The sequence below is a fragment of the Mytilus galloprovincialis genome, chromosome 5, assembly GCF_965363235.1.
Source record: "Mytilus galloprovincialis chromosome 5, xbMytGall1.hap1.1, whole genome shotgun sequence".
NCBI classification, from domain to species: domain Eukaryota; kingdom Metazoa; phylum Mollusca; class Bivalvia; order Mytilida; family Mytilidae; genus Mytilus; species Mytilus galloprovincialis.
Genome location: NC_134842.1, coordinates 15,940,181 through 15,956,424, shown reverse-complemented (window position 1 = coordinate 15,956,424; position 16,244 = coordinate 15,940,181). Strand labels below are relative to the sequence as shown.

Below are 16,244 nucleotides of genomic sequence, written 5' to 3'. Positions count from 1 at the left end.
GGTAAAAACATGTCTTTTTATGAATCCCACAGACTTGTGTTGCACTTTTGTATTTTTCGATAGTACTGCCTATTGTCTTTTTCTTATTGCACAATATTAATGAGAAAAATTGAATCATTTTAACAGACAAATTTTTCACCGGATTTGTACCGCATTTTGATAAAAAAGGCAGATTTTTTTTTTTATCAGATTTTGAAGTAGAATTACATTTAATTACATTCATGATCATATACCAGATCTTTCACCATTATTTGTCTCAATATACCGAATAACAGCCGTGAGCTGTTCTCCGTTTAATTTGCAAAAAGATTTTGTGTCAACATAAAAATCAAATAGTTACATGTTTATATATGGTATGTGAGACAAGTGTTATCACACTGAATGACCACTTGAGAAAACGGAAATAATTGAGTTCAATCGTTCAATATTCAATTCATACACTTGAACAAAGGAAATAAAAAAAAATCTATATTTGTCTGGGTTTCAATCGAAAATGAGATTTTCTAAATATTGGCTGTTTACCAAAAATCGGTTAGAAATAAAATGGCGATTTATCTTTCCGTGATGGTATTGTATAAAAATGTATATCTCTTGTGCTTTCTGTTGTGGATTCCGTTCTGTGGAAGTCTCGAAGGACAAAATGTGTGTAAAAGATTTAAAAAGTGAGTGGTAACATACATGTATGTTTGTAGATTTCAATAATGGACCTATATGCATACAACTGGAAGTTGTGGTATGATCTCAAATGAGACAACTCTCCGCCAAACACCAAATTACTTAGAATTTAGCAACTATTTAGTGATACTATGATGTATGTATAGATTATTGTACAAAACTAAATGGAAAATTTCAAATGGTCAGTGTGGTCAATATATATCTGTCGCAGTGCAGTTGGAAAAAAAAAGAAAAAGGTAAAAAATTTCCACAAATCAGGCCTTTGATATTTTTGTTCGAACTGTTATACATTTTTTTTTTTATATCTTGCTATACATTATTGGTTTTATTCATAGTTGAACATGTTGAAGGCCTACGTCGATATATATCTGCTTGAATCAACGTCTCATCGGCAATCAATCAACACTTTATTTGCATGCGATTCTTCAGTGAAAGATCTAATTAGACCCATGAGTAACATACTTGTTAAAACATGCAAAATTTGTAATACTTTATTTTGTCAAATATACTTTATAGTTAGGACAACTGTCTGTTGTTGAGTACCGGATATACACATCTTAGACTACTTGTGAATAAGATGAGATGTTAAGTACATATAAATACTAACGGTTCAACTCCTCGTGTCGAAAAGTAAATCCATGTCTATACAATTTATGTAAACTTGTAAAGTCCACTCTAAAAAAAATAAATATTGACACAAACATTTGATCAACAAATTATAAAAGTTACTAAGATGTAATGTGAAGAAAAGAAGCTGTATGCTGTATAATTAATTAAAGAATCATTAAGGCAGAGCATAACAAACAACTATTTATGTGAAAATAACGGTCACAGTTCACTACGATTGACCAAATCTGTCATAATAGCAGAATGCCGAAGTGATTGATTTAATTGAGAAGTCTCTGCACCATTGAAGACAAAGGATGCTCAAGTTCCTCAAAATAAAAATATAAAGGAAACGCGAGCCATGATACATTGGCTCATATTTACAGGACCTCTGGTTGCAAGGAGAGTGAATATTTACAATTTTTAAATCTTAAAACCGTCATGAATCATACTTTTGAAGACGATATGTTATTGATAACAGAAATAACCTGGAACTGGTACCAAATCAGGACCGACCACTCATGATAAATACGATATGGTCTCTACTACAGAACTTCCTGTGGTACCGCAGGAAAGTAAAAACTAATCTGATCCGACGTGCAATACAGGAAAGGATCATAACCCCTTTATTTCGACAGATCCGCCAAACATATTTTTACTGTGACTAATTATTTTATTACTATATAATAAACATTATTTTCAAGATAAGTACTGATAGTTAATAAAGAAACATTAAAGTTAAATGTGTTCCTTTCGGACAAACAAATAAATCATAATGACAGTTTCATTTTCTCTCTGTTGTTGGCTAAATATCCTGGTAAAACTGCATTATTAATAACATAGTCTTCAAATGTATGATCCAGCAGACAAATCCATCGGCTTAGTTTTGTCATCTGTTTTGTTTATGAACGTATTATGTATCCGGCTTTTTCTGAATAGCCTGGAAAATGACTAAAAAACAGGAGGCTCTCAAGAGCCTAACTCGTTCACCTGTTAATTGTTTGCTTAAATCTTTCATCAATGATTACATTCAATAATATCAATGGCTTAAAAATGCCGTTGAAATGTTCATTGTTTCTGTCATATTTTCCTCAAAAGTAAATAAATACATTTTACACATATGTTGCATTTTAGCCATAGTGTCTATGTTTCTTGACTTACAAGGAAATATACTACAAAATTTATACTAGATTCATTTGAGAAGATTTTTAAAGTTAAAAACACATAAACAACTTGTGTGAAATTGTCCTTAAAGGGCAACAACTCTTTAAGGGGTCAATTGACAATTTTGTTCATACAAAAACGTTTTTGTAGATCTTACTTTGCTTAACATTTTTGCTGTAAACGGTTTATCTTTATCTTCAATAGTATTCAAGATAATAACCCCAAACTGCAAAATTTCCTTAAAATAACCAATTTAGTGGTAGCAACCAAACAATGGGTTGTACGGTTTGTCTAAATTTTTCCGGGCTGATAGATCTTGACTTTTTAACATATTTACCCAATGTCAGATTTTACTCTTAAATGGTTTAATTTCTGAAATATAAGCCATAAACTGCATTTAACACCTATGTTCTAATTTTAGCCATCGCGTCCATGTTTGAGGGTGGATAACAAATTCGGATACATTTCATAGACTAGATCATTTAGTTAAAGTAAAGAAGTCTTAAACATAATCGTTTTAAAGGAAAAGAGTTTTTTAAAATGTAAGCAAATTTGATGAACAAATTGTGTAAAATTGCCTTTAAAGGGCAATAACTCCTTTGTCAATTGACAATTTTGGTCATTTAATTTTTTTCCCCTGATCATTATTGCTGTCTAATGTTTATATCTATCTATATTAATATTCAAGATAATATCAAAAAAATGAAAATTTTTATGAAAACTACTTAGTGTCAGAAACCCAACAATGGGTTGTTCGATTTGTCTGAAAACGCGAGGGCTGATAGATATTGACCAATTGCATAATTTAACCCCATGTCAGATTTGCTCTAAAAGTTTCACTTTTTGAGATAAAAGCCAAAAATGCATTTGATCCCTATTTTCTATCTTTAGCCTTTGGAGGTCATGTTTGTTGATGGATCAAAATTTCGGATACATTTTATAAACTAGATACCCATAGAAATATTTTGGTTTAACTTTGAAGGTATTTCGCCCAGTAGTTTCAGAAGAGAAGATTTTTTTAAATAGTTTACGACGACGACGACGGACGACGGACGACGACAGACGCCAAGTGATGGCATAGGCTCCCACGGGCCATGAGGGCCCCGATGGTTTTTTTTTATGAAAATTTTATCTTATAAACTGTATACACCGTATTTTTTTCAAAATGTCATTTTTTGAATTATTGATTTTTCAAGTAAGAATAAAAGTAAATTGACATCAGTTTGGACTTAGCCAAATACAAAGACATCTTGTATACTTTATCAAGTACTATAATGTTATATATTTGTCGCATATATTTTATAATTTAGGGCAAGAGATGCGAGCAATAGAGAGGTAGATATCATAGAATTTTTCTGTTGTGCTGGATATAAAGCTGCAAAAAACAGATGTGTAGGTAAGCATTTTATATCATTTTTGTTGAGACATATTTAAATGAACAAGTGAAACTGTGAGCTACTGCTCACTGATGATACCCCCGCCGCAAGTGGATAATATTAATAGTGTAAAAATATGTAAGTGTTCGGTAAACAGGAAGTTATCGAGTGATGACTCTGAAAACGCAACACACGGTATAGATGACTTATATAAACCTTGAAACCAAATTTCAGAAATCCTTGTATTGTAGTTCCTGAGAAAAATGTGACGAAAATTTTCAACTTGGCTATCATGTGTAAAATCATACAAGTGTTCGGTAAACAGGAAGATGTCAAGTGATGAATCTGAAAACGCATCACATGGTATATATTTATATCAAGCTTAAAACAAAATTTCAGAAATCCTTGTAGTGTAGTTCCTGAGAAAAATGTGACGAAAAATATTCATGGGACGGACGGACTGACGGACTAACGGACTGACGGATGGAAGGACAGACATGGTAAAACAGTATACCCCCCCCCCCTTTTTTTTTTAAAGCGGGGGTATAATAAACAATAACAAATAGAACAATACTTCCAAACAGACATATAAGTTCTTTCAACGTCAAGATTATAATACAAACTTAACATTGCTAAATAGGCAGAATTGCATATTTTATATATTTAGGTTTTTTCTCATATAGACTGAAAAGAATGAATGATGATGACAGCTCTAGTTATGTTATTAAACAACTATTGATGGAATTCGTCGGAAGTAAACAAATAATCAATTGCAATCAAATAAATATTACAATAGGAGGAAAATTTAGTGCATACTATTGTAGATTAAGAGATACACAATTCTAGAATAGAATTTGGAATATTGAAACCGCCGAATAGGTTAATTATAAAAATTCCTATCATATATCGTGTTGCCCCGAAACTAGCTTTGACCATTTATAATTCAATTAAGTCTTCATATTGAAAGAAAAATACTAAATATGTTGTCCTGTTTGTGAAATTAATTTATTTAAAGTACAAAAATCAATCATTCTGAATTCTTATATTTTCATACTTTTAATTTGGATATCTTTGCAGAATGTACAGACTGTACCCACATCGACTGTCCAATAGGATTCTGTGGAGAAGGATGTGTAAAACAATGTGACTGTTTAAATAACGCTCATTGTCATCCTCAACAATGTTGTGTGTGCAACAAGGGATTCACGGGACACTCTTGTGACACACGTTAGTTGTTTTTCAATGCATTGCTTGATAGTTTTGAATTGTATTATTCGCTTTATTCTAGGATAACCCATTTAGCATTACCGATACCAGACACATCATTCAGAACCCTCGAGGCAAAATAACTATGATCACGTATAGGTGGCGCTCGAATTTAAACTGTTTGAAGATCAAATCGAATGCGTAGTTGAAAAGCATTAAAAACAAAAACGTTCAACATTTGTGCCAGATCTGACTACGGCTTTATATGCTTTTTTTTCATATTCTTTTAACTAATTTTTATATTCGGGGAAGATTTTAAGCTACACACTAAGAAATATTAATAAATTAAGTTATCTTTATGTCTGAAAATTTGCAAATGGTGATGAAAATAACGACAAAATTGATCGTCACATAATATAGAATAGTGATAAAGAAATTTAAGATAAGATAACAAAATGTGTCGGAGACAAAACACCAAATCAACGACACAAGAGACCAGTCACATCTTTTTTTTTCTAGTTATTTTATTTCAACATCATCAGTGTTCTTTTGTGTACGCTTCTGCTATATTTTGTAATTGTAATCATTGTATTTCCCAGCTTGCGCGGAAGGATATTACGGCCAGGATTGTGTGCACACTTGTTTGTGCTCAAATCATTCAACTTGTGATCGGTTTACAGGAAGATGTTTATGTGATGAGGGATGGACAGGATATACATGTGCAGAAGGTAGTTTATAAAAACTATAATGGTGATTTCTATGATATTTGCTGATCCAAGCATTGTCTTGATAATCAAAACCTATATTAAATCAGATATACCAAGAAACCCGTTGAGCAAGAGTACATATGTTCATTTAAACGTCTTAAAGCAGTGAATGAAAATATTCTGTAGGAAAAAATGAACGTACTCTGTGGCTACAGCGAAGGCAACCGAAATGAAAATGGATAGTTATAATATTTATTAAGAAATTATAAATAATTATGATATTTATTAAGAAATTAATACATGTTTTTCATTCTTCATGATTAAGTGCGATGTTCATTCTTCTCCATTAAAAGAAATACCAAATTCTTTATTTGCATTTGCTGAGAAAACTTTGCTGATGGGACCGTTATAACATATATAACATCCTTCTGATAACTTTGCTAAGTTGTAAATATAAATGTACAATTCTTATTAAAGGACATAGATGTATTTTGTTTCAGTTACAGAAGCTCACACGAATGTTACATGCTCACCAAGCTGTAATTGCCAAGATCCAAGATGTTCAATAAATGGAAGTGATTGCCAATGCCATTTAAGAAATTCGACAACTATAGACCACGCACTTGCATCAGGTATTTATTAGCGGAGAATGTCTCCTTGAAAATAGAATACAATAATATTTAAACGACCTTGAACAATGACCATAATTCGTGTTGAAGGCCGTACTTTAACCTATAATGGTTTACTTTTTAAATTGTTATTTGTATGGAGAGTTGTCTCATTGGCACTCACACCACATCTTCCTATATCTATTCAAATATTAGATATGAAAGACTCCAAAATGACAAGATTATGATGTTTTAATTAACTCGTTACAGATACAGTCTGAGATTCTCCCATTAACTCCTGCTAATTATGATACTTATCCAATCTCGATGTTTAAATATCAAATTCGAAAATTCTGTACTTACCCAGAAAATTAAGTTTGAAAATATATGATATAGGCTATTGCATTACTTGTTTCAAATTCATTGTACAACCTATAGTGCATAATATTTGATAAACAAACACCAACATTAATAAAAAACAATAAATATGAAACAATGATTTACGTGTGTTACAGACAAAAACAAAGTTTATATTTAATGTACCTATTTACATATTTTAAAAAGAAATAGATCTCTGAAATTAGTATGTATATGTAGCCCTTTCTTATATTGCAGATGCAGAAACTCGCCCTAAGTCAACAACAATCTTCAGTTTTATCCTAATTACTATTATCGTATTGGGGTTATTGATAGTTATCGTAGCATTTATATCGATAGTGATATTTATCTCAAGGAATGGTAGAAAGAAATACCGAGTAGTTGAAGCTACCACTTCAGATGCAACTGGCCATTATGATGAAATAAATCCTTATGACGAAATTCCAGAGGAACAACTCGAACAACTTGAATGCATACGAGAACCTTATTATTCCACACCTTTAGATGTCGTTAAACTCAAGCGAACACACTCATTACCCTACATAAAACCTAACAGAATAAGAGACGAACACATTGTACCTGAGATCAGATACCCGAATGGATCTCCAAAAATGCACAGATATCTTTCATTACCAAACCTATGCAATAATGATATAACGAAGGCTCCTTATACTGAATTGAACGTGTTAAAAGAAGTGAGACATTATAACCAGTTGAAACATCATTCCCATCATCCAACAGGAAGTGGCTATCTTCATCCCTATAACAGATTACTGCGACCAGGGATAATTGGAAGTGGATATCTTCATCCGTATACAGCACTTAAAAAGAATTCAGAAAACATAAGAACTAGTTTTGATTCCAACATTGGCGTCCAAAGGTCAGTCAGTGGCTACAATACTTCATATACGTCTGTTTATAGACCAAGGAGTGGCGACAATCGATCAGATACGATTGTTAATACACCCGTCAGTGGCGACAATAAATCAGATACGATTGTTTATACACCCGTTAGTGGCGACAATTCATCAGATACGCCTGCTGATGGACAAGTGAGCGGCGACAATAAATCAGAGACGTGGGTTAATGGACCAGTCAGTGGCAACAACGAATCAAATACATCTATTATCAGAGCAGTGAGCGGCGAAAATACATCAGATACATTTGTTTATACAGCCGTCCGTGGCGATAATGAATCAGTTAAAAGACCAATCAGTGACGACAATAAAACAAATAACGTCATTCAATAAAATACAGGGCATTGTCAAATAAAATAATATTATGAATTTGTTGCATTTTATTTAGCGCATACATTCCTGTAAAACACCACCAATATTCCCGATAACCACCATTACATTCTGAATAATTAGGTCTTTCCACCTTTCCGTGGAAAGACCTTTTGATTTTGTTCTGATTATTAGGTCTTTCCACCTTTCCGTGGAAAGACCTATTGATTTTGTTCTGATTATTATTTTTCTTCTTCCGCCTAACCTTTTTTTCTTGCGTAGTTTTGTTGTTTCAAAAAATGTCGCTTAGATATTTGGAATATAATATCGTATAGTTTATACGCTTTAAATATTGACAACCGCGTAACCAAATACTTTACGTTGTAAGAGTTATCTCTCCCAAACACTGTTTTTCTTGTGGCCACTACTCCTTCGGAACCGTAAAAGATGACGACAAATTTATTTCACCAAATTGCTCGTTACATCTTCAGGATTAGGATTTTAATTTTAACCGAAGCTATCCGGAGACTCCATATGAGAGTTATTTCCCCTTATGTATTTGATATAAGTGATTTGCATTTCTAACTGGTAAACCATAAGTGATATAGATCTAGGGTCTTTTGATTTGAGATCCTTGGTCTAAATAAATGAAAATCAGGTCAAGGTCAAAGGTCAAGGTCATATTCTAAATGTTGATTTTGGCTTATTTTCAAACACTGTATAACATATCAACAAATTATTTTTTACTAAATTGTTAGTTGCGACATGTCCTTACTTATATATTTTGGTTGAACGGGTACGTAGACAATTAATGGGAATTTTCACCAATCCTTTATTTAGAATTACGCTTAAAGTGATATTAATCATTAACCAAACATATTAAAGACCTAGGGTCTTTTGATTTAAGGTCCTTGGTTTGTGACCTTGAAATTGAGGTCAAGGTCATAGGCTAATTAGACGTTCTAGATTTTGACCCTTGCTTCAAATTAATATTAATACATCATAAAGCCATAGGAACTAACATTTTAAACTGATTTTTCATATTTTAATATCAAAATAGATCTTTACTAGTGGAAAGACCTTCAATTGTTCTCTGAACAATTGGATTTAATTGTACATACTCTTGGTACATATATATATAATCTTTCTAATCAAAAATACTTAAGCTCACATATTTATATTATGTGGTCTGATAATTTGAAATCTCAGGTTTGACTGTATACTATTCTAGAGACTAGATACGAAGAACATAATAGTCAATTGTTATACATATAAAACACGAAGCTTTAAACAACATGGTTTTAACTTTACAAATGGCAGTAAGAACTCACTGGTAAAGGCGTAGAATCTATCGTAGGTAAGAAATATTTAACACTTCGGAAAAACATACGACATCTATTGCATGTGCAGGTGCTTCCTGGATGTTGCAACCTAACACTCAGTTTACACAAGAAGTAATTTATTATAGTACATGTCTCCATCAATGTTACAGCTACATTTTTTAGTCCCATCATGGAAATCCGGTTTGACTTGTTGCACCTGTCGTGTTGCAGGATCACTGCAATTAAAGAGGCCACATTAGTTAATCGCTGTTCATATCCCAAATCCTGATTATAAAGACAGATTAGGATACCAAAAAAAAAACATTGTTAATAGCATAAACAGCTAAGGACTGGGACACGTTGCACTGACGTCTGCTGCGCATCATGCATCACCACTATGTGAGTAGTTATATTACTGACATATTGCATTTTTTGATGCTGCAACCAGTCTGAATAAGGTATCATTGGGATAGTATATTCGATAGAAAATAACAATTTCTTAAATCTTTCTAAATCCAAAACGAATGACAGTATACGTAGCTATCGTCCCATTGTAGCTTTATATCATATGATTTCTTTTGTCGTCTCGAAAATCTCATGGTAGCATAGTAAATCAGGTTGAAGAATGAAGATAATATTCCAGGGATATAATATTCAACAACATACAATTATGAACAATATTGTTATTTAGATTGAAATATGCTATAAATCGATGATGGAATTTCATTCCGAGCGTGAATTGCTAGTTGAACAAATGGTACATTTTTATCATGTTCATGAGAGTAACTCTTGTTTACGTTTAATATGGTGTTTTCATATTTTCAAATGAACGTTGAATACCAAAATATTCATCAATTTAATACATAATAAGGTGTTTCGTACATATTCCTATGCATATGTATATCTTATTATCACTATAAAGTGGTTTCTTAACAAAGTTGAAAAATAGAAAACATCTTAGAAAGTTAACAATATTTGATTTGACAATCATCCATAATTGGTGTTTCCTGAAAATTGGAAAAAAAACTTCCCTTCGCTTTATGCATAGAGTTTGAATCATACATTATTAATAGTTGAATGCAGTTATACACTTATCAATGCCAGAGAATACTTCAGTATAAAATATGAAACATGTATGCGGATTAATAGCGTTTGTGGCGTCAATGTTAAGTTTTGTAAGTGTGATGTGTCTATTATTGGACGGTCCAGGTGTTTGCATCAGAGACTACATGTCAAAAATGTAAGTGTGTTTTTGCATATTATCATATTTGTCAATTTAGTTATTATATTTTCCTGTTACAATAAAAAAAAATAAAATTAAGAACATTTGATTGTACTTGCTATCATTGCATGTACTTATTAGTTTAAAATAAAACAGTGTTCACTGAAAGTCATAATCAAAGAAAATGAAAGAGGACATGAATGTGGATGCCATTGTGAATCGTTTTCCATGGACACATAGGCAGTTAAGATAATCATAATTAATGCACGTAAAAGCAAAACATATAATTGTGTATGCCGTTTCATTGCCAAAACTTCAAACAAGATGTCAAATATTGAATATTGTTGGATCAGCATGTCAGGATAAAAAAGGATCTTTTTTCTATAGTAGAAAAAATATACTCTATTATGTTCTTATCATGCTTAAGTTGAACATTGCGTTTTTATTTATATCAACACATAAATTACATATTATAAGCACAAAGGCGGTTGGTATCGATTTTGTAACAACGTTTTTAAAGACCACAATAGAACAAAGACGATGATAAACTATTGTTGACGTGTCACTGACGAATTTTAGGACAGATACAGTGCAAAATGAGACCCTTTTCTGCTGTGGTGGCTATAAAGAAGTAAATGACACCTGTGTTGGTAAGTTTTTAAAACTCACCAATGACCCGCCTTATAATTGTTACTGAAGCAATAGATTATCATTGCCATATACGCAGGAGGTTTGGCTAACCATAAAACCAGGTTCAAACTACCATTTTTGTTAAAATGTCTTGTACCAAGTCGGGAATATTGCAGTTGTTATCAAATAGTTCATATCTATGTATGTTGAGGTTTTTTTGTTGCACTTCAGTGTTTCTGTTGTTTCTTCCTTTTCCTCTCATAATTGGTGCGTTTCCCTAGGTTTTAGTTTGTAACTCAGATTTATTTGATCTCAATTGATTTATGCCTTTTAAACACAAATATATATGCAAACTACTGTTGCCTTTATTTACCTCAGCTGTATATGGCAAATAGAAACAACAGTTGTATACCACATATTAATTCGGAAATTTGTATCCTCAATGCTCTTCAACTTCGTACTTTATAAGGACACGAAAATTTTTTTTGATTCGACCATCACTGATGCTTATCCTGATATTTATGATGAGTTTAATTGATACGTCAGACACGAGTTCTGACTTTACATTTGTGATGGCCAAATCTGATACGCTGGAAAACAAAGTCAAGTTCACAGTTTTATAGCATTGAAGACTTACACATCTGAAAGGTGTGCAAATATATTGAAACTAAATAGGAGCATCGCGTTGTTTAAACAAGGGTTACTCAAAGAATTAAACGCTTTTGATTAAATCAATTAGAATTTTTCATAATTTTCCTGTAATAATATCCTTCTTTTTAAAATATCTGCAATTGTCGTTTGTTTTCCTTACACTATTGAGCGTTTTTCTTGTGTTTTAAGGTAAGCAATCTGTTTTGTAAAAATGAAAATTCTAGTATATAACTATAAAGTGAAAACATAAGGACATAACGTGTCACCTGATCAGAGACATTGTTATCCATGAAGTATGCTAACTATTCGTTAGGCAAGACAATGTGCTATCCTTAAATTAATTATCATGTCTTTTTTTCTGCAGATTGTCCTGAATGTTCCTATAAGGAGTGCCCGGATAATCTGTGTGGTGATACATGTGTACAGCAGTGTGATTGTTCCAATAATGCATACTGTGATAGACTTTATTGCTGTGTTTGTAAACCCGGTTTCTACGGATTTTTATGTAATAAAAGTATGTTTGAAGATTAATTCGATCTTAATATAATATCGGATTTTTTAATTGCAAAGTTCTCATCAGTTGAAATAGAGGGACGAAAGATAACAGAGGGACAGTCAAACTCATAAATCGAAAATAAACTGACAACACCATGGCTAAAAATGAAAAAGACCAACACCAAACAATAGTACACATGACACAACATAGAAAAATAAAGAATAAACAACACGAACCCAAACAAAAACTAGGGGTGATCTCAGGTGCTCCGTAAGGGTAAGCAGATCCTGCTCTACATGTGGCACCCGTCGTGTTGCTTATGTGATAACAAATCCGGTAAATAGTATAATTCGGTAGGTCACATTCATGAAAGGGAAGGAGATTGTAGTTACGACGTAAGGAACATATTCGATACCATTTGTGAAACGGTTATTCAATAACGGTCAACCAACTCGTGATGGCGCCAGTAAAATTTACGAAGAGAGGATTTCAACTTCACCTTTTGGAACTCTTGATTTAATAGCTTCCTTGTGTGCAACAAACCTCTTTCAAGAAAATCATGATAGGAAATGCAAGCACGGGAATATCGTTGAAACATACAGTAAACAGAAAATCTAAAATACAAGTATCGAATGGTTTTGGTTAAGAATATCCTTTTTATACTTTTATAATAAGTAATCAGTGGTTGTCAACAGATATCGAGTCGCAGTTTTAACCAACTTATTATAAGTGTTTTACATTTGAGTTATCATTGTAAGAAAATGAGACTTAACAACGTTTGTTTCCCAAGGTACATACCTCAGACTATGAAACTGTGAATTGAAGTAAATGTTTAAAAATGCCCTAGTATGCGAAAAATTTGATGGAAATTGACAATACTATCATAGAAGAACTTTTGAAAGAATGTCCAGTCTCTAAAAGTGCTAACTTTTACTTAACAATTTTGGCAGTAGACCATAATAACTTGATATAGTAATCACATATATTTGAAAAGATAAATAGTACTTTGATGAATTTATTTTGAATTTAATTTAGCATGTTATACTGGGTTTTATGGTCCTGGATGTAGACAAAAGTGCATGTGCCAAAGCCATCAGATATGCGACCCGATAACAGGTAGCTGTACATCTAACAGTACAGGTGAATACTAATCTAGTTATTTTTAGGAAGACCGGTTTATGTTTTCATGGGAAAAAATGAATGTCATTTTTTTCTAATTTAAGTATTGTCGAAAGACTTATGATATCCAAGCCATAATGATATTTTGCATAGCACGCGCTTACACGTTCTTTTCAACACAACTTGTTTTTTTGTATCAATTATAAAATTGGCAACAGAGTAAAAAAGTATTTTATTAAAAAAAACTGTCAAGCTAGGTCATTAAATTTGGCGTTTGCCAATATCATAAAAGAAACACAAAACATAAGTTAAAAAAAAAACCAGAGATGGTTTTGTAAAAATTGTTCATTACCTTTTGATTATCTATTTTAATGTTTTATCTTTTTTCCAGACTCAGGGAAATTTTAGTTTGGCAGCCGACTTTGTTTGAAAACTATAGACCTCGAAATTTTTATGCTGAAATGATGTCCATTACTTTTATACAAAAAATTGTCTTTAATCAGAGAAATGGTTACCTTCTGAAGTAGTTTTTTTTTAAATTTAAAAATCAAAATTACATTTGGAAAAAAACGAAATATTTCAAGAAAAGTTTAAATTTGTTGTTGAGGTTCAATAGATACTTTTGCTGAATACATTTAATCATATTTTAGAATGTGACAATGGGTATTACGGACATGAATGTAGAAACAAATGTATTTGTCAGAGCGATCAACAGTGTGATCGAGTCACAGGCAACTGTTCTTCAAATATGACCCAACCTGGTAAGACTCGGTAGGGCCATATTGTAATGCACTATTATGAATACTTAAGTAACGTTACATTGAGGTCAAACCAAATAATTTATAAAAACGAGGAAAGCTTGAAGAGCAAAAAGAACTTTGAACGAATAGCAAAAGCCATATGAAGTGTTTTTTGTTTTGTTTGTGAAGGAGTGGAAATTAAGTTACCGTATTCAAAAGACAGTTTTTACAAACATATTCGTATTCGACTATATATGAAATTTAGATTGCATCACTTTCAATGGAGATGCGTTTATACAACATTTGCTAAGCTTCTGGACAAAAAAATCATATCTCTTTCAATAAACAACATTGTATACAAAGTATATCAAAACATGTTTGTGAAAAATAAGTGATGTTAAGATCTTTCTTGGTTTTAATTATGGTTTCAGTTAAACATGGTTTAATTAATCTCTGAAATGCGATATGATATGATCCCTAAAAATAAACTATGAAACTGCTTTTTGATTAAAAAATTCTCAATTACTTTTTTTCTAATTGAAAAAGACATTTAGAATGATAGTAAAGACTATCATTATCGTTTAAGATCAATTTTATCTGATTTACATTGCAGGAAACACACCTCAAATGACAGAAGTATTCAAATTTATCGTCATTGCTGTAATTTTACTGGCCGTCGTGATTATAATTTCAGCATGCACATCATTAGTAATACATTTTTCAAGGAATCACAGAGAGAAATACAAAACACCAGATCCGATTGGTCATTATGGTGAAATGCATCCTAATGATGAAATTGGTTCTGCAGAGTTTCAAACACACCAAGAACCATTATATTCTATGCCATCACATGCTAACAGTCTTATGCATCCCCTACATTCAATAGAGCGCAATATCAGGAGGATGACAACGAATAGTACTGATGCTTCTGCGAGTTTTATTCCCAAAATAGGTTGTAAAATCTACAAGTGTATGTCCTTGCCAAACCTTAGCAGCAAGCTCATACATGTATCACTTGAACAAGATAACGAGATGAAAAGTTTAAACACAAGAAGTTGTAATCAATTGACACAGCATACTCTCTATCTCACTGATAGTGATTACCTTAATCCGTATTGTAGTTTACTAAAATCAGCAGTCAGTGGGAGTGATTATCTTAATCCATATACTACACTTCTAACGGTAACCGACGAAGGAAATATATATGAAAATTAAACAAAAAGAGCATTTAGACTATCATGTTGTTAACCTACATCTTGTAATAAAAATCCCAAATATTATAGCCGGTAATGCATAACTGGATCACAAATATATATCTGAGCGTAACTGGTTAGTCTTGTGTGGACGACACACACTTCTGGCGTATTTGATTTTTACCTGGTGTCTTTAGTTAGCTAATATTCGTGTGATTCTCTGTCCTATATGTTCACCTCTTTATTTGTATTGTAGTCCTGTAATGTAATGTTGTCATTTTTATGTTATATTTGACATTGTCATTAAAGCGGGAGCTTTGGCATGCCACAAAACAAGATTCAACTCACCATTATTTTTCTCTAAAAAATGTCCTGTACCACGTCAGGAAAATGGCCATTTTTATATTATAGTTCGTTTCTGGGTGTGTTACATTTCAACGTTGTGTTTCTGTGTGTGTTACATTTTAACGTTGTGTTTCAGTTTTGTCATTTGTTTCCTCTTATATTTAATGCGTTTCCCTCCGTTTTAGTTTGCAACCCGGATTTGTTTTTATGACCCACGATAGTATAGGGGGATTATGTTTTCTGGTCTGTGCGTCTGTTCGTTCGTGCGTTCGTTCGTCCGTCCCGCTTCAGGTTAAAGTTTTTGGTCAAGGTAGTTTTTGATGAAGCTGCTGTCCAATCAACTTGAAACTCAGTACGCATGTTCTTTATGATATGATCGTTTTAATTTAAATGCCAAATTAGACTTTTTACCCAATTTCACGGTCCATTGAACATGGAAAATGATAGTGCAAGTGAGGCATCAGTGTACTTTGAACACATTCTTGTTTTTCTATCGATTTATGAGTTTCAAACAGCGGTATACTACTACAAAATTAATGTCATCACAATATTTGCATTATAACAACAACGCAAATTTTCT

General features: G+C 32.3%; 1 protein-coding gene and 2 long non-coding RNA genes across 3 annotated transcripts; all 3 read left to right on the top strand.

Annotated features, from left to right (window-relative positions):
• Positions 1 to 525: 525 nt before the first annotated feature.
• Positions 526 to 5,034, top strand: LOC143074350 (uncharacterized). The gene is made up of 3 exons (XR_012977814.1): positions 526 to 662; positions 3,756 to 3,841; positions 4,899 to 5,034. It is a non-coding gene; the product is annotated as an uncharacterized LOC143074350 (long non-coding RNA).
• Positions 5,035 to 6,230: 1,196 nt separating this feature from the next.
• On the top strand, positions 6,231 to 8,006 carry LOC143074349 (uncharacterized). Its single transcript, XR_012977813.1, has 2 exons — positions 6,231 to 6,366; positions 6,958 to 8,006. It is a non-coding gene; the product is annotated as an uncharacterized LOC143074349 (long non-coding RNA).
• Positions 8,007 to 10,371: 2,365 nt separating this feature from the next.
• LOC143074348 (uncharacterized) lies at positions 10,372 to 15,404 on the top strand. Its single transcript, XM_076249843.1, has 6 exons — positions 10,372 to 10,508; positions 11,070 to 11,140; positions 12,136 to 12,285; positions 13,303 to 13,407; positions 14,037 to 14,147; positions 14,740 to 15,404. The coding sequence occupies exons 1-6, from the start codon at positions 10,393 to 10,395 to the stop codon at positions 15,339 to 15,341; spliced, it is 1,155 nt and encodes a 384-aa protein (XP_076105958.1). The 5' UTR covers positions 10,372 to 10,392; the 3' UTR covers positions 15,342 to 15,404.
• The last annotated feature ends 840 nt before the right edge of the window (positions 15,405 to 16,244 follow it).